Source organism: Hemitrygon akajei, chromosome 6 (genome assembly GCF_048418815.1).
Source record: "Hemitrygon akajei chromosome 6, sHemAka1.3, whole genome shotgun sequence".
NCBI lineage: Eukaryota > Metazoa > Chordata > Chondrichthyes > Myliobatiformes > Dasyatidae > Hemitrygon > Hemitrygon akajei.
In genome coordinates, this window is record NC_133129.1 from 48,010,285 (window position 1) to 48,035,505 (window position 25,221).

The window sequence follows — 25,221 nt, forward strand, 5'->3', positions numbered from 1 at the left end:
ATTGCTTGCTCCAGTTGTCCAAATGTGGGACAATGATCAACATCCAAAATTATTAAAATCTGAAGCCAAATGGAAAAGTCACCCTTTCTTTTTCCACATGTACTGTCTGACCTGTTCAGAATTTCCAGCATTCTATTTACAGTTTAGATTTCAAATTTTAGAATATTGTGCCTTGTAAGAGTTCATCTTGTTTATTGTTCTCTGCATTTTCTTGAATGACATTATACTCTTTGACCAAAACTAAATAGAATGCTCCTATATCCAGCCATTTCAGTATCTTCTACATGTTTGGTACTCTTTGCTTTCATGGCCATTAACACTAACAATGAAGCCTAAAGCTCTATGGTATGTTACACAGTCCATACACACTTGCAATGAGTGTTGAAATATTACTTCCAGTCCTCTTGTTTGATATCCCTTTAGCAAAAGGTGCCTTACCTGGAAGTTTAAACCCACTGTATGAACTGTCCGTAATATACTGGATCTGATTTATAGGATCAAAAGTCAGCCATTCAACTCTCAACCTCATTTTATAGATCATGTCTGAATTGAACCTCTACCAATCAAATGCTTTCATTAACACAGTCAAATTCTGCCCCACAAGTTTCAATGGGTCCTGATATCTAGAACCCTTTGAAGCAGGGAATTTGAGAACACACCTGATTATTCTGAAAATATCTTCCTGATCTAAGTAGTTTAGATACTTTCTTCTGGAATTCCCCAATTTGACAAGTCAGCTTACCTATGTTAGTTCTTAGCAAATCTTTAACCATTTTAAAGAACTCAGTTACATGAACCCTAAAGTTTCTAAACTCATGGGCCATTAACTCGTCCAAAGTAGTCATTAATCACTGACTGACATGAATTCCTAACATCATGTCCAAACCCTTGCAATGTAAAATTGGTTAGATCTGACCACACACCTGCATCATATACACGCCGTTTATTCCCGCCATCCGTCCAGTTTACTTTACCTGAGGCACTCCATTCAGTTCACCCGTGGTCACGGATGGAATAACTGGAAGAACGCGAACTGGAACCTTCCATCGGCCACTGATTACACAATTCTGACTGTCAAAAATATCTGCCTTGACCCAGCCTCGCGAGACAAGTCGGTTGATGTCGTGTCCATAGGGATCAATGCCACCAGAAGCTTGAAGTTCCACAACAAGACTGATGCTGGGAGATGGACGCACCCTACCACAGAACAGGAAGCAACGTAAGTCTGCACCACTTTTTATTTCCTCTTCAGCCTTTTATCCATTATCTATAAGTAGACAGGTAGACAACCTACTCCCAGTCCTCAAGGCATCAGCCTGGTGTTTAGGGTGTTGGTATTGACTGAGTTCAAAGTTCAAAATTCAAAGTAAATTTATTATCAAATTACCATGTACCACCCTGAGGTTCATTTCCTTGTGGGCATTCGAAGGAGGTACAAAGAATTACAGTAGAATCAATGATACGAGGCATTGATCGTGTGGATAGTTGGAGGCTTTTTCCCAGGGCTAAAATGGCTGCCACAAGAGGACACAGGTTTAAGGTGCTGGGGAGTAGGTACAGAGGAGATGTCAGGGGCAAGTTTTTTACTCAGAGAGTGGTGAGTGCGCGGAATGGGCTGCCGGCAACAGTAGTGTAGGCGGATACGATAGGGTCTTTTAAGAGACTTTTGGATAGGTACATAGAGCTTAGAAAAATACAGGGCTATGGGTAAGCCTAGTAATTTCTAAGGTAAGGGCATGTTTGGCATAACTTTGTGGGCTGAAGGGCCTGAATTGTGCTGTAGGTTTTCTATGTTTTCTAAAAAGTACACACAAAGACTGACCAACACCCAATGTGCAAAAGAAGACAAATTGTGCAAATACAATGAATACATACATATATAAATAATGAGAATGTGAGTTTTGGAGAGTCCTTTAAAGAGAGTCCATAGGTTGTGGAATCAGTTCAGTGTTGAGGTTCAGGAGCCTGATGGTTGAAGGGTAATAACTGTTCCTGAACATAGTGGTGTGGGACCCAAGATTCCTGTATCTCTTTTGGGATGGCATCAACAAGAAGAGAGCATGACCTGGACGGTGAGAATCCTTAATGATCGAGACTGCTTTCTTGTGGCAGCGCTACTTGTAGTTGTGAGATGTATGATAAAATCTATGCACATAACATTAGCAGAGGAAGTACTTCAGTACTGAGGAAGAGTGGACTGTGGGAGGTGCTTTAAGTTAGAACCCATATGTCTTCTCTGGTTAAAGCTAAAGGTTTAGCTGTTTGAAGAAATACAGAAAGGTCTCCCAGTGTCCTGGTCAATCTTTAACCCTGCAATTAACATAATATAAACTAACAAACAGTGATTACATTATGTTTGTTAGTTATTGCTGAGTTCAAGTTAGCCACCATATTTCTATCACCAGGCACACTGTAAAATATATCACTGTCTATAGTGTCTGATACAACTCAAGGTCATGTAAAGCTGTTGCTTTCACTACAATAACTTGCTGCTGTTAAGTCCAAAGGGGTTCATATTCAGCTCCAGTAACCAATGCCAGGAAGCACTATCAGAACCCCAGGAGTATTTCACCAGTGTCACCCTTGGTTTAGGGACAATTTGTTTGAAATTTTTTTAACCTAAAATAAGTTTTTTTCCCCAATGGCGGGGAGTGAAAGCAAACTGGAAAACTTATCCTTCAAACAAGTGTTACAGAAAGACTGCTAGGTTTGTTCATTTTAGAAACACTGCAATTCAATATTTCAACCTCTAAGATCACCAAGGTACCCTCTGAAGTTTAGCTCATTCCTGATTATCTTTCAGTGATGGACCACACTCCACTGTTTTCCACTTATTCCATGATAGTGAAATTTTAGCAACATGCAGTTCTTCCTAGCAAATGGCCAGCCATAAAATTATCAATTAGGCAATCAGCTTATTGGGTGATGGGGAACTGGCACAAAGAGATGAGGCCTGGGACAGATCAATCATGACCATATTACTTGGCCGAGCAGACTTGAAGAGCCAAGTGGTCTTAATAAACTTGCTAAATCAAGATGTCATTATGGAATAATTTTAAAGTTTTGATCCTAACCAGTTCTTAAAATGGTTTGGTCCTTACACAAAACTTATTACTTATATGTGGGGTTAATAACCTGTTACCCAATTAGCACCTGGGGACAACTTGCTTGACTGCCAGGATTGCTCCGTTGCCCCTGCTGGTGTCTGAGAAATAGGAAGGCGAGTTGCTGATGTCACAGTAGGCAGCTGGAAGCGGGGAAGGATCTCCCATCTCCTGTTTGCCATGGTATAGCCCCACAACCAGGCGGCTAACCCGATAAATAGGATCCAACCCTAGCAAGAAATCATAGAACACCACAAAACCAGCTCTGGAAGAAATCAGACAGAGAGTATTGTTACAGTCTTATAGTATCGTTATCTTATCCAGAATAGTAAAAGATGGTGCAATACCATACTACAAATTCTGTTTCTCACAGTAAATTTAATTTAAACCGCGTGGGATAAAATCCCCACCAATTGATGTTACTTGTATCATTCGATTACCAGAAACAAATACCTTTGAAGGACAGGGGATGATGGTGAATAGGATATGGTGCAAATTACATTGTGGCTAAAATGTTTAGGATATTTTATGTTAAGAGAGATGGAAGTGCAAAGTTGTCCAGGAAAATATCAGAATAGTTAATACAGTGTGAAAACACGCCCTTCAGTCCAACTTATCAAACCTACAGTTACATTTTTGACAGCACATTAAATGACCCAGTCTCAGCAGCTGACATTGAATCAGACAGTATTTTTGAGGGTGTAGATATGTGATCAGATGGGCATATCTGAGTTAAACATTAAGTTGGACATTAAGTTTGCCAATGACCTTAAGCACTGACAATGATTATGGATACCAAAGCTATTAGATATATTCAAAGTTTGAGCTGGATAGATTTTTAGAAAGTGGTGGGGGAAAAAAAATCAATCGGGCTGGAACGTGGTACTGAGGACAAAGATCTGTACAACCACAATACTAGTACAGTATATGGTTCAGTGGATTTCAGGGGCTGAAAGGCATAGTAACCACTCTTACCATTTGATTATGTTGATGGGGCTCTGAATTGAGATAAGGACGGGAGAACTTGGCTTCAATTTTTCCAATAGTTCATAAGAGAAAATTTCTATTCATCCGGGACATGTCAGTAAAGTGGTGATCAAAGAAGTGATGGTGCTTCACTGGCACACATGTGGAATCTGATACTTAGAGTTGACTGGTGCTATAGGGGCAGTTCAAAGGTGAGAAGTGAGGGTCGGTCAAAGATTGTACTAAACAATGGAAAGAACAGTGCTGGCTCAGGTAAGAAATATCCATAGCCCCCTGAAAGTCGCATCACAAGTAGACAAGATAATAAAGAAACACACACAAACTGCTGTAGGAACTCAGCAGGTCACACAGCGTCTATGGAGATGAATAAACTGTTGATGTTTTGGGCTGAGACACTTCTCGAGGACTGGAAGGGAAGGGCGGAAATGTTAAAGAAGGTGTACGGCATACTTGCCTTCACCAGTCAGGGTGATGTGCAGAGAGGATGGGAAGTCATGTTGCAGCTGTATAAAAATTTGATTGGACCATTGCAGGAAGGATGTAGAGGTTTTGGAGAGGGTGCAAAGGAGATTCACCAGGATTTCGTCTTAATTAGGGGATAGTGGAAAGGTTGAGATAAACGTGGATTCTTTTCTTCCTGGAGTCAGAGGCTGAAGGGAGACTTTGTAGAAGCGTACCATATTATAAGGGGTGCAGATAGGGTTGATAGTCACAACCTTCTTCCCTGAGTGGAGATGTTAAACACTAGGAGGCAAGAGGGGGAACGTTTAAAGAAGTGTGAGGAAAGTTAAGAAATCAAGTTTATTACACAGAGAGCAGTAGGTGCCTGGAATGCACCGTCAGGGGAGGTGGTGGAAGCAGATATGAAAGCAACATCTAACAAGCATTTAAACAGACACATGAATGGAGGGGAATGGGTAACAGGCATGCAGCTGGGATCAATTTAAGTTGGCATCATGACCTGCACAGACATGGTGAGCTGAAGTACTGTTCCTGTACAGTAATGTTCTACAAAGCTTTCCAGACAATTTTCCGGATATGACTGCAAAGTACAGACAGACCTGGGAGAAGTACAGTTCACACCGGTGAAGAGCAGCAGAAAAAGTTTGGAGTTGAAAACGTGGTGAACCCTGTCAAAGGCAGCAACCTGGCTGGGAAAGTGAATAGGGATGATCTGCCTAGGACACATTCACATACATCACTTTTGATGTCATCGTGGGCTGTCAATAATGTCTGTATGGATGAAGTGTAAAGAGCAATCTGTGGCCCTGAAATCATATTCCAGTCACAAGCTTGGGACAACTTTGGGACAGCATAGAGAACTAATCAGGGACTGGACTCTCCTTAAATGACTGAAATGTAAAGAAATATTACAAGTTTGTAGATATGACATAAACTCAAAGGATTGTAAAACGTTTATATGTCCATATTAATGGTAGAATAAAATGAATTACTTAATATTATTATAGCTATTATGAAAATATGGTCGAGGGGGGGGCAGGACTAGCAGCTCAGTGTTCTGGCATCATGATGGAGGAAGGAACTGTACTAACATTTAAAAGGCATCTGGACAGGTCTTTGAATGAGCAGGGCATAGAGGGCTGTGCAATTAGTGCATGCAAGTATGACGAATGCAGATAAACATGATGGTCAGCATAGACACGGTGGCCGGAGAGACTGCTTCCATGCTGTACAACTAATAAATAGACCTAAATTCCAGAGGCTTCATCTGATCTTCCATGATTCGAGTTTTGCAATGAAAGCAAATATTTTCACTAGGCATACCACAATATCTGGTGGGAGATCAGGACAATTCCTGCAGAAATTCAGGCCAAATGTTACAATGGTTGCCAGGTGAGTCAAACAGTAAGAAGAGCAATAAATTGTACAATGCTGGTAGGTACTGTGAACATAAGAGACATTATTCAGTGTACTGAAGGTAATTATTGCTCAAAGGGGAATGATTAATATAAACCACTACTGGGATTATTCCTGTCACTCTTCACCAACTTTCAACAGACAACTTAATTTTCTAATCTTCTTTAAAAAAAAGAATTTTCATAGCAAGACTGTGTTAGACAAAGGAATACCAAAATCTCATTCATAACCAAATCTGAATTAAAAGGAGGAAATATATTGTATGTCATGTAAAATTAGTTCTTCTAATTATGAAACTTCATAATAAGCCAAGAGGTCCCCACATGCACTCACACTGGGTCATAAGGAGCAGGTCCAAATCCCTCACTGGAATCCAGAAACTGCTTAGCAAGAGCTGGAGTTTGAGGCTTCATGTCCTCCTGAATTAATGAAATATATAAAAGAGGTGTAATAGATTTCCCTCACCCAACTTTACCTTCATGTAAAGTGCTTTCATGAATCACATGTTTCTGGTTATATAGAAAAACCATCCAATTATTTGAATGAATAACTTAGGCAAACAAAATTTTCCTCTGCATAATTTAATGAATAACTAGCAGCATATGTATAACTTGCATCATAGCAAAGACTTGATGGAGATTTACTGTGAAGACAGCATTCACATGTTACCAACAACTGTTCAACTGGAGATCATTAATTTTATTTCCTTCTATTTTCTCATTATTCAGATTAAACACTGATTTAATTCCTTCTGATGTTAAAAATCTACTGTTTCTAAAATGGAATAGAAACAGAAAATGCTGCATGCACTCAGCGAGTCAGGTCTGTGGAGAGAGAAACAGTTCGTGTTTCGTGTATAGGACTTTTCACGAGAACTGGGAAAGAGAAACATTAGTTTAAGTGGAAAGGCTGGAGAGGGATGAGTAGAAATAACGTAACATCTCTCTAATAGGGTGAGACCAAATGGGCTAATGTGATAAATAAGGAGGAGTTAAGATCATATTGAGATTCTTGGTCTGTGTAACGTATTGATAAGAGTGTTCACTATGGGAGGTTAACCCAGCAGGTTAGACTGTACCTATAAAAAAAAGGAGGCAAATGATGACAGGCAGAAATGTCGAGGTTATATACGGAGAGCAAGAAAGGGTGCATTACCTACAGCTGAAGAATATAAAATTGGGTCCTGCAAAATGCAACATGGCCAAGCAGAAGATTGGAAAGGGGGTGTGGTTTTCCTCAAACTTATGTTGATCCTTAGACAGAGAGGTCGGAGTGGGAGTGGGAAAGGAGGGTGGGTTCCTCCAAAGCTTATGTTGAATCTTAGAACAGTTCAGGAGGTCATAGAGAGGTCAGAATGGGAGAGGGATGGGGAATTAAAGTGGCAGCCACTGGATCTCAGGGTCTCTCTTGTGGACTAAACAAATTTGCTCCATAAATCAATCACCAAATTGGCATATTTTCACGGATTTACAACCCTAGAAGAGAGATGATCTAATGTTTTACCATTAAAATTGAACCTCATGTATGCTTATACTCACTGCCCACCCTCCGCTTCCTGAAGGCTATCATTCTGTTTGACCTGCACTGACAATTTCAGGCAACTCCCTGTGCTTCAGCGATGACTCAGTGAGTATTGATCATGAACTTGAAAAATACACGTAACTCAGCAGCACACCGTCTCCCCACACATACTCATAACTGTCTGCCTCTCTCACACACATTAATCATCCACTAACTGCCCCCACACACATACAACAGCGTCATTTTCAAAAAGTGATTTCAGAATCTTGATATTTAAATGATGGCATTAAGCAAATGAGTGAGGATGTCATACAAAGAAATGCACTGATGTTATACTGCTGCACAGATCAGGTTTTGCAGATAGCATCCACAGGAGTAAACAACTGTAACTACGTTACTCTTCCCAGTCTAGTATCCCACATCCATCTATGCATTTTTGAATAATGCCATTACTTCTGCCCCTTCTAAAGCCCTGACATTTCACTTTAGTTTATGACGTTAATCCTACTTTGACTGAAACTGTCTAGCTTTAGCATGCTGGAACTGTACAAGATGTGGATTCAGTTCACAATCTTACCACTGGCAGGTGCACAGGCGTTGGAAGGGGAGCAGCAGGATGGTCTCTAGTCTTCGAGCTCCTCATATGGCGCTGAAGACGCTGAATCTCCAGATCTTGTTTCAAAAGATCAATTTCTGTTTTCAGAGCCTTCATTTTCTGGTTATTGTCTTTCCATGTTATCTGTACCCGATCTTTCTCATCTCCTTCTACAAAAAGTAAGTTTTAACATTCAACTTATTATTTTTCTTATAAATAACTTCAATGGATGAGAAAAAAAAGAAAAATTGAAATAAGTAACAATTAATTTGTATAACATATATTAAATTGATTTATGTTAATATTAATTAAAATAAGTAAAAAGCTAAGCCACTTACATCACTGTACATTTTAATCCAGACTACTGATTTCATTTATTTTACTCAATGGCTGGGGTGAAACTGCAGGGACAGATGTGAAGGGCATCAGATGTGAAATCTGAGCTCACTGCAAGACTTACGGCAGATTCATTGCTAGAATAGGAGGTCAGATGTGTTGCTACATGATGCCCAGCTCATTCTTGACAGGAGCAGGAACACTCTGATCCACACAACGTTGATAGCCAGCCATTCTCCATAGAACCACTGACTGAACAGAAGCATGATCGAGGCCAACAGGGAAATACTCTAGGCCATCCACAACATCATCACCCGGAGCAAACTGCAGGAACTTCCTCTCCATGCCATCTGGGTGATCAAACCAGTCAACCACTCGAGTCCTGAATTCCCTGCAGTCCCAACTTGCATGTAAGAGGTGAGGGCCATAGACAGGGTCAGGTCTCAGTCAACCAGGATCACCCTATGTGGAGGAGGCTTCCAGAGACAGGGTCAGCTTTTGGTAAACGAGGACTACACTATAAGCAAAAAATCTCCAGTGCGCTACTGTTCTCAAGGACTATAACTGGAAAACAACATCTGAAATAGATCTGGCCTCACACACTTAAGAACTGCAACCCTGGTACTCACTTCTGAATGTAATTGGGACTCAATGGATGGCTCATGATTTAACTGGCCTGTGCCCTGCTATCCCTCTGCCTCCACATAATTAAGACTATAAGACATGTGAGCAGAATTAGGCCATTCGGTCAGTCATGGCTCAGTTATTATCCCCCTTCGCCTCATTCTCCAGCCTTCTCCCCATAACCTTTGGCATCCTATGAAGAATGAAGAACCTATGAACCTCCACTTTAAATATACCCAGTGACTTGGCCTCCACAGCCTTCTTTGACTATGAGTTCCACCAGTTCACTACCCTCTGGCTAAAGAAATTCCTCAGGTAAATGGGCACCACTCTATTCCAAGGCTGTGCCTTCAGGGCCTAGACTCCCCCAATATAGGAAACATGCTCTCCACATCCACTCCATCTAGACCTTACAATATTCGACAGGTTTCAATGAGATTCCCCCCCCCCCCCCCATTCTTCTAAACTCCAGTCAAGTGCAGCTTCAGAGCAATCCAATGTCCTTTCATTCCAGGAATCATCTGCAGTAATCTCCTCTGGACTCCTCCAGTGCCAACACTTCTTTTCTTAGATAAGGGTCCAAAACTACTCAGAATATGCCAAGTGCAGTCTGACCAATGCCTTACAATGCCTCAACATTATATCTATGCTCTTGTATTCTAGTCCTCTCAAAATGAATGCTTGCATTGCATTTACCTTCCTTACCATTGACTCAACCTGCAAATTACCTCGAGGGGATCCTGCACGAGGACTCCTAAGTCCCTCTGTACCTCTGTTTTAATTTTCTCCCTCTTGAAAAGATAGTTCTACCCTTTTATTCCTTCTACGAAAGTGCATGACTCTACATTTCCCTTCACTATATTCCATCTGTCACTTCTTTGCCCATTCTCCCAATATGTCCAATTCCTTCTATAGACTCCTTGCTTTCTCAATACTACATGCCTCTCCATCTATCTGCATATCATCTGCAAATTTGGTGAAAAAGCCATTAATTCATTCATCCAAATCACTGACATATAACATGAAAAGAAATGGGCAAAACACTGACGCCTTCGGAACACCACTAGTCACTAGCAGCCAATCAGAAAAGGCCCCCTTTATTCCCAATCTTTGCCTTCTCCCAGTTACCCAATCTTCTATCCATGCTAGTACCTTAACTTTTTAAACAGCCTCATGTGTGACACCTTGTCAGATGCCTTCTGAAAATTCAAGTATGCAGCCACTGACTCTCCTTTACCTATCCTGTGTGTTATTTCCTCAAAGAATTCCAACAGATTTGTCAGGCAAGATTCTCCCTATGCTGACTTTAGCCTATTTTAGCAATCGCCTCCAAAAATGGGCTCCAACACCTTCCTAACCATTGAAGTCAGGCTAACTGGTCTATAATTTCTTCTGCTGTCCTTCTTTCTTAAAGGGTGGAGTGGCATTTGCAATTTTCAAGTCCTTCAGAATCATTTCATAACCTAGTGATTCTTGAAGGATCATTACTAATGCCTCCACAATCTCTACAGCAACAGCTACCTCTTTGAGAACTCTGGGGTGTAGTCCATCTGGTCCAGTTGACTTATCTACCTCAGACCTTGCTTTCCAAGGAGCTTCCCCTGAGCAATTGCAACTACACTCACTTCTGAATTTCTGACACTCTGCTAGTGCCTTTGACAGTGAAAGCTGACGCAAAATACTTATTACGTTCATCTGTCATTTCTTTGCTCCCATTACTACCTCTCCAGCATCATTTTTCCGGTGGTACAATATCCACTCTCACCTCTCTTTTACTCTTTATTTATCTGAAAAACCTTAGGTATCCCTTTTCATATTATTGACTAGCTTACCTTCATACTTCATCTTTTATCTCCTTATGGCCTCTAGTTGCCTTCTGTTGGTTTTTAAAAGCCTCCTATTGCTCTAATTTTCCAGTCATCTTTGCTATATTATATGCCCTCTTTTGTTTTCTGCTGCCTTTGACATCCCTTGCCAGCCATGGTTGTGCCATTCTACCTTTAGAATACTTTTTCATCTTTGGGATGTATCTACCCTGCCCCTTCTGAACTCTTCTGCCCCTTCTGGTCTCCTACCTCAATAATTCTCTTTACTCCACTGTAACACTGATACATCTGACTTTAGCTGCTTCTTCTCAAACTGCAGGGTGAATTCTATGATATTATGACCACTGCCTCCTGTAAGTTCCTTTACCTTAAGCTCCCTAATCAAATCTGGTTCATTACACAACACCCAGTCCAGAATTGCCTTTCCAATTGGGCTCAACTGCAAGCTGCTCTAAAAAGCCATCCTCTAAGCATTCTGTAATTTCCCTCACTTGGGATCCAGCACCAACATCGTTTTCCTAATCTATCTGTATATTGAAATCCCCCATGACTATTGTAACATTGCCCTTTTTACATGCTTTTACTACCCATCACTGGACTCCAAAACCTTCCCAACCACAGATGTCAGGCTAACTGGTCTATAATTTCCTTTCTTCTGCCTCCCTCCGTTCTTAAATAATTCTTACAGCCACAGTAATCTCAAAGCCCAGGAGGTCTAATCGAGCTGAAGACTTTGCAGACAAAGCTGGCTCACAAGGCCAAGTGTCCTGAGGGTAGATCCTGAAACCATGTCCCTGAACAGTGATGTTTTTTGACAGTTCATCCCATGAAAGGCTTTCCAATCATTTCTGATCATGGTTTTTAAAAAGAACAGTGGTAAATTTAAGTTGCAAAGGTTAAAAACATTTATTTAAAAACCTGTAATAGATAATAATTTTTTAAAATTCTAAATGAAGGGAGAAAAAATCAAAAAAGCCATGTATGTCGGTTATATATTCCAGCTGTGGTTAACACTGAGGGGCAAGATACAAAGTGCATCAAGCTCAGAGAACAGGGCTGGTCAGGGGGTCAAATAGACAAGCTCCTGGTCTCAGTTAAACAACAACCCTCAGTTTTCCAATCAACCCCAGGTCACAAAGTAGCATGAACCAGGCCACCCAGTTGTGATCAGATCACACATCAGTATTCTTCTTGATCCCCGCTTGATGAGAGAGATGATAATTACCTGATAAGGTTAACCTTTGCCCAATGGAAGTCTTCAGTGGCTTTTCTCTTCTGTGGTTTCTTTGTTGCTTCAGCTGCAGCTTCAGAATCTCTTCCTCCAGACGTTGATTTTCTATCTCTGTAGAGATCAGCTCGAAATCCAGATTGCGTCGAAGTGTATCGTGCCCTCCTGCCAAGCAAGGTGGAGTCACTTTATTTACATCGACAGTGGGAGTTTGTGCAGCAGGAGTGGCCCCAATAGTTTGCAGTATACGTACACAACGCTGGAAGAACTCAGCAGGTCAGGCAGCATCCGTGAGAAAAGAGTAGTTGAAGGGTCTCGGCCCGAAACATTGGCTATTCTTTTCTCACGGATGCTGCCTGACCTGCTGAGTTCTTCCAGCGTTGTGTACGTATTCTTTGATCCACAGCATCTGCAGTTGTATTTTTGTGTTTTGAATAGTTTGCAGTAACCCAGAGCTCAATAATGTACTAAAGTTAAGTTGATAGCCTGACTGGATATCCAGCAGCACAAAGAGAGATTACAGGAGGGAGGCTCCAGGGAAGAACCAGAGGTTCCAGATTAAAGGGTGAGAATCTGGTGATTGGAGGCTGGGGAAGAGATTGAGAGAGAGAAAAAAGTACATTTAAATCAGGCTCGCAATGTGGAATTCTAGTTAAACCATTGTACTTGTTGTGCTTCTCCAAGATGAGAACCACATCAAAATGGAGTAATTGTACTAAACATGACCTTAAGGTTCAGTAACCCATAATACCTGACCAACTGATGTACATTCAGCCCACATCAAAATGACAGATTTCTGATTATTGGTTTGCAGTCACTAACTAAATTAAGAGCTAGTCAGCTCCTGACTCTTTCTGTTGTGAAGGTTACTAAAACCTGTCAGTGAGGGCACGGACATGTTAACTTAAACCACAAGGAGAGCAAGGACTTCACTTCTGTGATCCCAACAGTAACTGTAGACCACTAGCAACTCCATCCAGAGAGTAATGTTCACCCTGACCTTATTTCATTCTCAGAAGATTAGTGTTAAAGATACTTCGGAGAAAAAAAAAGGATCCAATTTCCCATTCTGCAATCTGTAATAAGTTATCCTACTACAAATACATCCATTCCTCATTTAGTTGCCAGGTGAAAGTGTTATTGCCTCCAAGAGGACCAAACCTTGGCCTGGTTTGGAGGCGTGCGTGCCTCAATGACCCAGAGAGCAATGCTGGGTGGAGTCAGGACCTTATGCCTTGCCTCTTGGTAGGGTCAGCCATGGCAAACAGGTCAAAGGGCAGAGGCCAGACTAAAAGTGGTCCACCGGTCCTGCAGGCTTGGGGGTTCAATTCAGGGCTAACACCCCTGACTGGTAACACTAAACTGCAATGGAAACAGCAATGAAGAACCCTCCTATGTCTGTGTGCTGTGGTATTCCTCAGTCTCCACTTGGGAGAAAAAATGAAAGGAAGCTACTGGCACGATGAAAGAAGCTGAATACTGCCAAGACCAAGACCAGAATTGGTTTCTGAGAAGATAGCCAAGGATAGACAGAGATGGAGGACCTTCGTTAATGCCTTAAATACCAGTAGATGTAACAGGAAGCAAGTAGGAAGGTGTTGTCAAGACAAAAACAATCAGGTGGGCATGGGGTGTGTGACCTCCTGCAGGGGACTATGCGGAAGCAGACCATTTCATTTGTCTCTCCCACTTTAGTACAATACAGGCCCTTTGGCTCACAACGTTGTGCCAATCTTTTAACTTAGGGGAGATGCCTGGCTTTCCCTCAGTACAGTCTCACTAGGTTTGCTGAGTAAGGGAAGTTGGGGTAAACTGTTCAACATAGCACACCATACTGCTGTTGATTACATGCAGTACTCCACATTTCCTTCAAAGGCAAAAAGTAAATGGTGTTTATGAACAGAAGGAGTTCACTAGGTGGCAGCCAGTAAATTAATACAAAGGCAAATTTCACAAGAATTCCACAGAATATTTAAAGAGGTTGTACAACATTGAGTAATCATATTAAACATGATCTTAAGGCTCAGTAGCCCATAATGCCCGAGCAACTGATGTACATTCAGCCACAATAGATTGCTAATGTTCCTCACAAGTTACTATCATTCCTAAACTTTTGCCCCAAAGAGAACTTGTCTGCACCATACTGTAGGTTCTGTCCTTCCGATTGGTTCTTGGCAGTTTCACTCTCCGTTCCACTTGTAGAGCTTCTGTTAAGAGGTCATGTAACTGCACAAGGATCAGCTGATCATTGCCACCATTCTGCAGGTAGGACAGCCGCAGGGCGCTGGGAAAGGGAAGATAAAATTCAGATACATGAACAATCACCAAATGAAGCAGACAGAGTTGTAAGCATCAAATTCCGATGAAACATGGGACTACGCCACTTCTATTGCTACCAATCTCACCCATGCCATCTGCAGAAGGGTAGAGCAGAAGCCACGACAAATGAGGGAGGGTCAGAAGAGTGATAATCCCAGCTGCTCTTTCTGCATCTCCTGGCAATTAGGAATATTCCCAAGGTCAATGACAAGTTCAAAACATTATCTTTTTGGTTAGGATATGTTGCAGAAGTGGTATCCACCCAAGAACAAAAATTGATGCTGTACTCAAGATCTTTCATCCACACGCAACTCAAGCTGTCAGTAATCCAAGTAAACAACAGGTCACATCCAAAGATTTTCAATACAATCACTTGTTATAGCTTGAGAAATGACAAAATCGAGTATAAAGACAAACAATGAAAATTTAGTGACTTTACTGACATTGAAATTTTCATGCAAATATATTTTCAGGTAGGGTTATGGAGTTGTACTGCACAGAAGTAGGGCCTCAGGCCACACTTTTTAAATCAATATTAGTCTCATTTGCCAACATTTGTTCTGTAATCTTCTATGTCTTGCCAATGCAACGGTTTGTCCAGATGTTTCTTAAGTGTTGTAAGGCACTTACCCGGCAACACCTCAGACTGTGTGTTCTAGATTCTAACCATCTTGAGTGAGAAAAATACCCCCTTAGATCCCCGCTCAACTTTATAACTTCTATCAATGCCCCCTTGTACCAACCCATCCATGCCACTTAAGATTTTGTTACCCTCTTTCACTCAAGGAAAGACAAACTCCATCTACACAATCTCTCCTTGCAACTGAAATTCTGCAATCCAGGCCACCAAGTTTCACAGGGCTGTTTTGCTAGAGCTGTTAATTCTCCAAACTATGAGTAGTATCCCCAGGTTTTAAAAGAGGTGCCAATGGAGAATATGGATATAATCTTCCATGATTCCATGGATTCCAGAACAGAATGGAAAACAGAAAATGTAACTTTACTATTTAAAATATTAAGAGATTAAAGAGGTAACCTTAGATCTCTTAGACTGACATTAGTAAAAGGGAAAATGCTGGAATCTGTTGTTAAGTTTGTGTTATCAAAACATTTAGAAATTAATTACACGACTGGGCTGGATCAATGTGGACATATGAAAGCAAATTCCACTTTGACAAATCTATCAGAGATTTTAAAATTGTAGCTAGCAGAATACACAAGTGAGAATCAATAGATAATTGCTTTTGAAGAGGAAGGTTTAGAAGACCTTCAATAAATTGCCACTAAAAGGATTAATGAACACAAATTGGAGCACAAAGAATTTGATGGGGGTGTTGGGAAGGTAATATTTTGTTGTAAATGGAGGAATGGTCACAGATGGGAAATAGTAGGAAGAGACAGCCATTTTCAGGTTGGGAGACTGTGACCAATAGGTGCTGGTGCTGGGATTCAGGTATTCATACTCTGTATCATAGAACTGGATTAAAGGAGCAAGTGAAAAATCATATATAAAATGTTAAGCAGTATAATGAGTTATGAGGAAGATGCAAAGAATGTGCAAGGGCAAAGGTATTGCTGGGAATGAGCTAAAGACATCACTTAGCGGATGGGCAAGTATATAACCAGGGGAGGTTACATGGAGAAATGAGAAGTCGCACACTTTCATATAAAAATACAAATGCAGGTTTTTTTTAAATTGTGAGGGAAGAATGAAAATTATTGACTTCAGAGGACCATAGGTCCCCCTTAATACTAATATGCACCCTGGTATCCAAGGGCTCAATATTACCGTTCCCATGTTTAAATCCTAACAATACCCTCTCAGCTGGCTACCCCTGAACTCCAATAGCCTAGCAAACCTTTGGGAAATCTGAATTTCTTCAGTTCCAACTTCCTGAAGATTGTTTACTCTGCCTCAATCACCATGGCAGCCATAGGAGCTATAAACTGGAATTCTACTCATAAACCTATCCACATTCCATTCTTCAGAATCTTAATTAAAATCTCCCTCTTTAACACACTGAATCTAAACTTCAGTTTTTGTAAAGGCACCACATAAATCTTTGCTCCAGTTGAGTTCATCTTCTTCATGAATTAGAGATTACCAGAAGACATGGTACACTCCATTACTAGGGGAGTGGGTTTGGAAACATGTACCTGATTTCAGATGATAGGCTTCCTCCACCATAGAAAGGCACAAAGGTCTGTGCCTGCTGAACAAACTCCTTTTTCTTTGAGGGGCGTGAGTGCAAAGTGCTCTGTCTACTTACAGCTTTATTTTGTCTGCATTAGGAAATACATGAGAATTACTCTCCAAAAACTGCTCTAGACAGTATGCTTTCTGACAATTAGTTTTCTCAATAACATCAGTGTGCCCCACATCACCCATCACCCAACTGAGAAGCTGAAGTCAAAAGCAAGTTAATAGCGGGCTTCATCTGGAAAATGGCAAAGAAATGTTTTAAAAAGTTCATTAGTTGAGATTAGGGATTTTATTGGTCTTTTCCCAACCTCCCCCCCCCCCCCCACCTCCAATGTAATACCTCTGTGTAATACCCAACTAAAGAATGTCCATCACATTCTTCTCCTCACCATTCTCAATCCTGTCATCTTTATTTTGTCTTCCAGCACAAAGTGGACACAGTGAATATCAGATTATAGTACACAAACTGTCCACGGTCCTTCGGCCATCCAATCAGCTTGCAATGCCTGAGAGCAAATGGTTTGGAACTTGGGCCAGTTCTCTTTTAGCTTCCTCCTTGTTCTCCTTAAATAAACACCCAATTCCCAAGGATTCATTTCTTCCCAGCTTCTGTCAACCAATTAGCAGTGAATCAGCTGAAAGGTGGGGAAACAGTAAGGACAAGGCAGTACACTCCTACAGGAATGTTAAAATGGAATCTTGCACTGAAAGAGAAGTTGTAAATGAACCCCATTTACACTAATCCTACATTAATGCCACTTCATTATCCCCACATTTTCATCTACAGGCCCAGAGTTCTATAATCCACCCAGAGCAGACGCGATAGCCTAATTCTGCTTCTGTGTCTTATGGTCTATTTACTTTGGGAAATTTAGTGATCAATTAACTTGCTAAAGGGCATATCTTTGGGACAGAGGAGAACACCAGAGCACCCAAAGGAGACCCACACAGTTGCAGGAAGAACATGCAAACTCCACTCAGACAGCAGCCAAGGTCATGACTGAACCAGGGTCACTGGAGTTACATGGCAGCAGCATTACCCACTGCACCAAAAAGCATCTCTTGACCTAGGTTTGGTTCAATTATAAGAATAACACTTATAGGAAACTAGTTTAAATTTTCAGCCTGAATTGCAATGTGTTAACCTGAACTCTGAAAATAAAGTACTGTACAACCAAATGAAACAAAAACTGAAAACGCTGGAAACACTCTGCAGATCAGGCAGCATCTGTGGAGAGTGAAAAACTTAATATTCCAGGTTAATAACCTTTCATCAAAATGCAGGTTGCCAATATCTGTAATGTACTGCTTTTTAATAGGATCAATTGAAGCTGTTGCGAACTTAAGACACATTAAATATTGCTTGCCAACAAACATTCTGCTGGGAGAACTCAGTAGTCAAGCAGCATCTGTGGGGGTGGAGTGTGGAAATTTTTTTTGACATTTTGGGTTGTAACCCTGGGTTTCAACTGGAAATGTCAACAATTCCTCCCCCTGCCCCCACTGGTGATGCTTGATTGCTGATTTCTTAGAATAGATTGTATGTTGCTCCAGATTCCAGCATCTTGTAGATCCACTGCTAATTGCAAAACTGTTTGATCAACTAATTTGCCGTTTCAAATATTCAATACGTTTAAATAACCAGGAAAAAATGCAGACTTCACTTTTATCAGGAATGTTGCGACCATATTGCTGGCCATTATTAGTATCATGGAATACTATACATCTTCTCCAGTCTAAGGGGGAAAATGAGCAAATTTCATGATCTGGACTGCTATGACAGACCAGAGAATTCATTGCAGAGCTTCGGGCTGAGACCCTTCATCAGGACCAGGTCTCAGCCCGAAATGTCGACAGCGCTTCTCCTTATAGATGCTGCCTGGCCTGCTGTGTTCCACCAGCATTTTGTGTGTGTTGTTGTTTGAATTTCCAGCATCTGCAGATTTCCTCGTGTTTGCTCATTACAGAGCTTGCCTGGTTTTCATTACACCATTTCAACGTCACATCCTGCGTATAGCAAAAAATCTGCTCTGTCCAAATGAAGAGCAGTTTGATTCCATGACCAACACCTCTATTTTATCAATTTATTTTATTGGTAATTTTATTGATTATTTATTATCAATTTTATTGATATTACCAAAGCAAAACCAACATTCTCTCATTAACCTCAAATGAAAGAGTAACATAGAGGTTAGCTGACTTCTTGGAATGGGGTAGATGGAGTGGAAATTTGATAAAGGTATACAAAATTATGAGGGGCATAGGGTAAATGCAAACAGGCTTTTTCTACTGAGGTTGAGTGGGCTACAACTAGTGGTCACAGGTTAAGGGTGAAAGGTGAAAAGTTTAAGGGGAACATGAGGGGAAATTTCTTCACTCAGACGTGAGAGAGTGGAATGAGCTGCCAGTGCAAGTGGTACATCCCAGCTCGATTTCAACATTTAAGAGATGCTTGGATAGGTGCATAGATATCTATGGAGGGCTATGGTCCCAGTACAGGTCGATGGGACTAAGCATTTTAAATGGCTCAGAATGGACTAGATGGGCTGAAGGGCCTTTTTCTGTGCTGTACTTTTCTAGGACAATGAATTCTGGGAGGAAACATAATTTACAGCAACTGCTGCAATCAGGAGCAACACACAAAAGACTGGAGGAACCCAACAAGTCAGGCAGCAACGATGGAAATAAATGGAGTGTCGACATTTCTGATTGAGACCCTTCATCCGTATCTGGACTGGAAGTGAATCCTGATTTTATTTAGTATTTCACATGGAGGTGTTTGAGAGGCTTACATCGAGTCCAACTGTAGGACTTCCAGCTGTTGCTTCATTGAATCCAGGAGCAGCTCATTCTTGTATTCTTGTGCCTTAAGTTCTGCCAACATTTTCTCCACTTGAGAAAAGTTCTTGCTTTTTTCTGACAATTCATTTAATCTTCTCACAATCTCTGCAGTGAAATTAAAAAAAAAAACAAACTGAATAGTATCTTCATGAGACCATTCAGAGCAAGTGTATACTTTACAGTCTGGTTCATTGGCAAGACCACCGGTGGGAGGGCTGTGTGGCCTCAGTTGTTGCTCAGACCGGACTCTCTTGCCGTGGCATTGCCTGTTACAGCCTCACAGGGGAGGAGGTGCTGCAGGTGGTGTGGGAGAGAACAGAGGCATGGTGGGCACCTGGGTCAGGGGCTGGCCCCTACAGGCCAGCTGTCTCATCAGTGCTGCTCTCCAGTGTTTGTCCTCTTGAAGACAAGCTGGATTGTTCTCATCTGTGGCTGACCCAGTGTGAGATGAGGAACTGCTGCATGCTTGTTCTTGCAGGAACGTGGCTCCAAAACAACATCCCATGCACCATCAAGGAATTTAAGCTAATATTATTTTGTGACTGTATGTGCAATCGTAACTACATGTGCTGTGTATATGTAACGTGTTTTGCACCTTGGCCCCAGAAGAATGCTGTTTCATTTAGCTGTATAGATGAGTATGGCTGAATGACAATTAAACTTGAACTTGAAGTATAGAATGATAAAACTGTATGGAATGCTTGGTGTCAGTAATTCCCCTTCACTGCCAGGCATGGTTGAGCTGGAAGCACTTAGAGGTTGCCGATTCAAACAAGCATAGCTCCTCAGAGCAGTAACAAGAGAAAACTGTAACAACTGTAGCTCACAAATACACTGACTGCGGCATTTTGAAATATAATTTTAAGCTCTTAATCTTTAGAATAGAAGAAGAGGTATCCTACAAAGTGACTCAATGTAACCATGCAGCCATCTTTTCTAATAAATGCAGAAAATGCTCAAATATCTCCAAGGACGGGCAGTATCTGGGCAGAGTTTATGCTTCAGGTTGATGGACCCTTTTACAAAATTCCACTTTATTTATTGCAATGTATGGCTTATAATAGGGTTATAGAGAGATCAACAGGGCTATTGAGCATTGGGACAGGTCACATTCCGGGTTCGTCCACTGGATAACTAGACTGGAAAGCATTTCTGATTATAATTTAAATAATTCTGAATAACGACTAACTGACTTACAACTTTTTTTAAAAATGGAGACAAGATATTTAAATTCTTTAAAGCACAAGTCTTACTTCCCGTTCAGGTTTATGTCAATCAAAGCAATTCCCAGTGACCCACGGGAAGCAAAACAAATACAATATTTCTTTATTAAACAGTATTCCTTTATCAAACCTCAAGCAGGCTGTGCTATATTAGCTCATTTTGCAGTGACCAGCTTTGTATTACCATCTACTGAATCTCAGGTACCTGCTCTCTGCTCCTCCAGCTCTTTGTTATGCAGTAATATACCATTCACATGTTCTCCATGGTTCTGTGCCAGGTTCTGCAACTGATTCTTGTGTTCTTGCATCCACTGCTCTTTGGGGATGGGATCCTCCTGAGATTTAAAGCAAAAGGACTGAAAATTGAGTATAATATTACTCTGGTATTTCAGATACTAGTTAATTTTTAGCCAAAAAGAACAGTCTCTCTCATATAATGGGTGTTTGTTAATGTGGATCCTGAGTAGATGGTTTCAGTAATACCAATGCAGGCACCTGATTTCAGGGAGCAATAGCACTACCCTGTGTTACCTCCCAACTACCTTTAATTACCTATATTACAATGGTGAATCACTGCAAAGTGATCTGAGAAATCCTGCCAGTTCTTTATTCCTCTTTATGCTGAAGCTCCACAGCATTTAGGTGGAAAATGGTATTTCACCGACACGGGGCAACCAGGTCTGGTAAACAACCACCATCTGACAATCAAAGATTGTCTCAATCCTGATGCCTGCTCCATCACAGAATCATGTTAAGGTCCACTCTCCTGACCATTCTTACATACAGTTCACCCTGCCCATGCCAAATAGCCAGAAAATTAATGCCATTTACCAGCACTTGGTGAATACCATCTATGCTTTGGCAATTCAAATGGCTGTTCCAGCTCCAATTGTTCTCTAATGAAAAATGTTTCCTTATAGCCCCTCTAAACTTCTTACCTGTAAACCTATGCCCTCTTATTACAGGCACTACTACTATAAGAAAATGTTTAATTCTGTCTACCATAGCTATGCCTATCTTAATCTTTCCTTCCACAACACTATCAATGCATCAATTTCAACCTTGTGAGAAAGATAATGGTTCTCTACTTTAGCTGTTTCCCATAATTTTATGAATTTCAATCACACTTCCCCCTCTGCATCTGCTGCTCCAGAGAACATAATCCTAGTTTGTCCAAACTCCCCTTATAGCAACTGCCATTTAATCTAGGCAGCACCTGGTAAATCTTTTCTGTACCCTTTCTGTACCCCCACATCCTCCCCATAATGGAGTGACCAGTATTGAATCCAATACTCACTATACTTTTATAAAGCTGAGATTTAAAACAGACCTGAGAGGTAACTTCTTTACAGAGAGTAGTAAGTACTGGGCGCAAGCTGCCAGAGTGGTCAAGATACTGGCTGCCAACTCTATGGCTTGAATAATTTCATTCACTGTATCCTTTGCCAATTTTCTGTGGACAGAAGGATGACTAGAAAAAAATGTTGGTAATGCGTTGCATGTGGACCAGGATCTGAATGACAAATCGTTGGACTTTTACACCAAGACCTCTGTTCCTCAATATTCCCTCGGGCCACACCTTTCATTATCTACGTCCAACCTTTATTTGACCTCCCAAAATGCATCGCATTGGAATTAACTTCCAATCACCATTACTGAGCTCAATTTACCAGCTGATCAATACCCTTCTGCAGCCTGAGACTATCACTATCCATAAGACTACCATTTCTTTTGTAATGAAGTGAATAATGATAGTTTCAAGAAATGTGCTAACATATGTTTCTCTTTCAGATCCTAGTCCATGTTTTATGAAGGTGGAACTATGCTAAAACTGACAGAAACTCTTTTCAAGCAGAATGTAATTGAAGTTGTTGTGTTTATATCCAGAACTTCATTATCATCCCCTTGAAAAATCAGACCATTAAACAACTGTAAAAAATGCAGCAACACTTGGTAGATTCTTCAAGAGCAGTCATAGCAGCTTCCTGGCTCTAGTCCAATTCGTTAATAGTGATCTCCAGGAGCCACAGGCTCCAAACCATTAAACTTTAGAAGAGTTTCAGAGGGACATTCAACAGTTCAATTGTACCTTTAAAGCTGAAAATGATTAAAAATAATTAAGTATATAAGAGAAGCACTGAGTGATAACACTTGCACATTGTTTTTTAAAAAAGCTACATAAAGCTAAAACATCCAAAGTGCACCTGAATGCAAAAAAAAGTAAACGTTAAATTTTAATGATAATTACCATGTAAATATTTCATGAGGTATCATCAGGATATAATGAACTAAAATATCAACGTCTTTCCGCAACAGGGCTGAAGTCAGTTTTCATCCAGCTTCAGATTTGACCGAAGTTTAAGATGATTAACTAAACTGAATTTTTGATTAAGCTGTGTTTAGCTGTTTTTCCTAATGCTTAGTTAGTAGCACTCTCAGTATAAAAATGAAGCATTTGCCAAAAGCTATCTGGTAAAATCCTTCTCTTCTTCCTTTCTCTTTAACCCTCACCTTCCTCCTAACTTCTCCCTTTTATCAAATATCCATGTTTCCACCTCTTCTCTTCCCTGTTTCTTCACCTCCATCCCTGCAGCTCCACCTACACCTTTCTGATTCCATACTTTCTGCAATTTTCCTTCTCCATGTGAGGAACAATGGGTCATTTTACATCTACCTGTATTGCAGCCTGTAGGATTCAATGCTGAATTCTCAAAATTAAGATAACTTGCTCTTTTGTTCTGTTTTTTTATCAGGTCTAATATCCCTCTTCCATTTTTTTCTTTTATTTTAATATTCTGGTTGCTGACCATGCTGCAGTTGGCCAGACTGTTCAGCACCAAGACTTCACAACATTTGAAACACATTCCAAATACAAAGGAGCTTCATTACCCATTTACTGTCTCTCCATCATTTTTCTCTGTCACAGAAATTCCCTCTGCCCTACCCATTGGCTTCCCCACCTTCTCTGCTACTCAAATGAACTTGTTTTCTCTCTTTATCAGGTCTGATGAAGGGACTTCAACTGTTTCTCTTTTCACAGATCCTGCCTGACTTGCTGGCTTTTCCAGCAATTTAGCAATTTTTGTTTTTATTTCAGATTTTCTGCATTTTTTAAAATTTTTGTTTTTTTCCCACTTTCTTCTTTCTCCTCATCACCACTAGCCTGAGTTGTCCTGCCACTCATTTCACCACGTGATATATAGAAAAGTCTGCCCTATACAGTTTAAACTTAAACTTCAAGTCTGTGTCATTTGACAATTTGTGTATACTTTCAGCCTAAAACAGGAGCCATCAATTTTCCTTCAAAGGGGGTAGCTTTATCCCCTGAAAGTTACCTGGTCAAGTGTTAACTGACTGTAAGACACCAGATTATCATTCATTAATCTTCTCTCCTTCTCTTCCATTTCTGCCACAATCTCTCGCTCCTCCATTTCACGCTGCTTTCGTTGCTCCTCACGGTGATGTCTGTAGTCTTTCAGTTGATCAAGCTATTGTTAAAAGAAGTAATGAAAAACAGTAGAAAAGGGAAAAAAATGGAAACTCAATATCAAAGCTCCTTCAAAGATCACTGAATTAATTTGCTATTGGAGGTTAAAGAATAAATGCTCGAAAATGTCCTGCTCTTTGAATATTGCCAATGGCTTAGTTATCATTCTGGGGTCTGTAGGTTTTGTCATCATTATAAAACACATTATTTTACAATGGGAAGCATATAAGGTTGAAAGAAAGCAAATGCAGGCTGCACTACTATCTTCGGGGGAGGTGATGGTTTTCATTTAAAAACTTTAGTAAGTTATGGAAGTAGCTATAATTTAATTTACAATATTGTCTTTCATTATTTACTATCTATAAGGCTTTTTGAGGTAATTGAGTTTTCATTTGATAAGGAGTTATTCACCAACTCTCTACACCATATTCCAGTCAGTAGCGGTAACGCACCTTCAAGTTGGACTGCTAACAACCATTAAAAGTCAGAAGAAAACTAGTTAGTCCTAGTAAAAGGGCAACCAAAGAATAAACCAGTGCTCCAGCATCTGCAGTCTCTTGTGACTCCAATGAGTTGACCCCAGCACCACATTTTAAAAAAAGAGTTGGATATTCACCAAAAGGTAAACTGATTGTTCAAGTAAATTTCCATAATGGAACACCAGCAATCAACCAAAGTAGTCCAGTATTTTGTGAAGCTATTTCGAGCTGCCACTAAGTGCTGGAAACCTGTTTACAAGGCACTGTGTTTGAACTTTAAACTTTATTTTGCTCAGATAAACTTCATTCTTAAATACTGGATTTCACCCTTTGATTTTACTATGAGGGGACCCAAATAATGAAAAGTAAAACAGGAAATTACAACCTCAACAGATTACAAATAGATTCACACCCAATGATATACTTCAAACATGGTCAACTGTAGGAAAGATTCTTCACAAAATGCTTATAATGATAAACATGTATTAGAAAGACTCTTCAAAAATTGTCATGCTTAATGGTATGATATTCGCTGTTATGTAAAGAGACTTGGTAAACTAAGGCAGTATT

General features: G+C 40.5%; 1 protein-coding gene and 1 long non-coding RNA gene across 3 annotated transcripts in view; one reads left to right on the forward strand and one right to left on the reverse strand.

The window, feature by feature from the left end:
* The window catches only part of LOC140729052 (coiled-coil domain-containing protein 17-like), a 38,412-nt gene that overhangs the window by 7,474 nt on the left and 5,717 nt on the right, over positions 1 to 25,221 (reverse strand). For both annotated transcript variants that reach the window (XM_073048333.1, XM_073048332.1), the window contains exons 2-11: positions 24,021 to 24,173; positions 20,891 to 21,020; positions 19,414 to 19,567; positions 16,576 to 16,701; positions 14,244 to 14,383; positions 12,097 to 12,264; positions 8,068 to 8,255; positions 6,303 to 6,388; positions 3,154 to 3,369; positions 975 to 1,197 (exon numbers count right to left, since the gene is read on the reverse strand). In XM_073048333.1, the coding sequence (XP_072904434.1) occupies positions 975 to 1,197; positions 3,154 to 3,369; positions 6,303 to 6,388; positions 8,068 to 8,255; positions 12,097 to 12,264; positions 14,244 to 14,383; positions 16,576 to 16,701; positions 19,414 to 19,567; positions 20,891 to 21,020; positions 24,021 to 24,173 (1,584 nt within the window). The remainder of the gene's footprint in view (positions 1 to 974; positions 1,198 to 3,153; positions 3,370 to 6,302; positions 6,389 to 8,067; positions 8,256 to 12,096; positions 12,265 to 14,243; positions 14,384 to 16,575; positions 16,702 to 19,413; positions 19,568 to 20,890; positions 21,021 to 24,020; positions 24,174 to 25,221) is intronic.
* Positions 1,104 to 22,542, forward strand: LOC140729056 (uncharacterized). Its single transcript, XR_012099248.1, has 3 exons — positions 1,104 to 1,219; positions 8,194 to 8,264; positions 22,477 to 22,542. It is a non-coding gene; the product is annotated as an uncharacterized lncRNA (long non-coding RNA).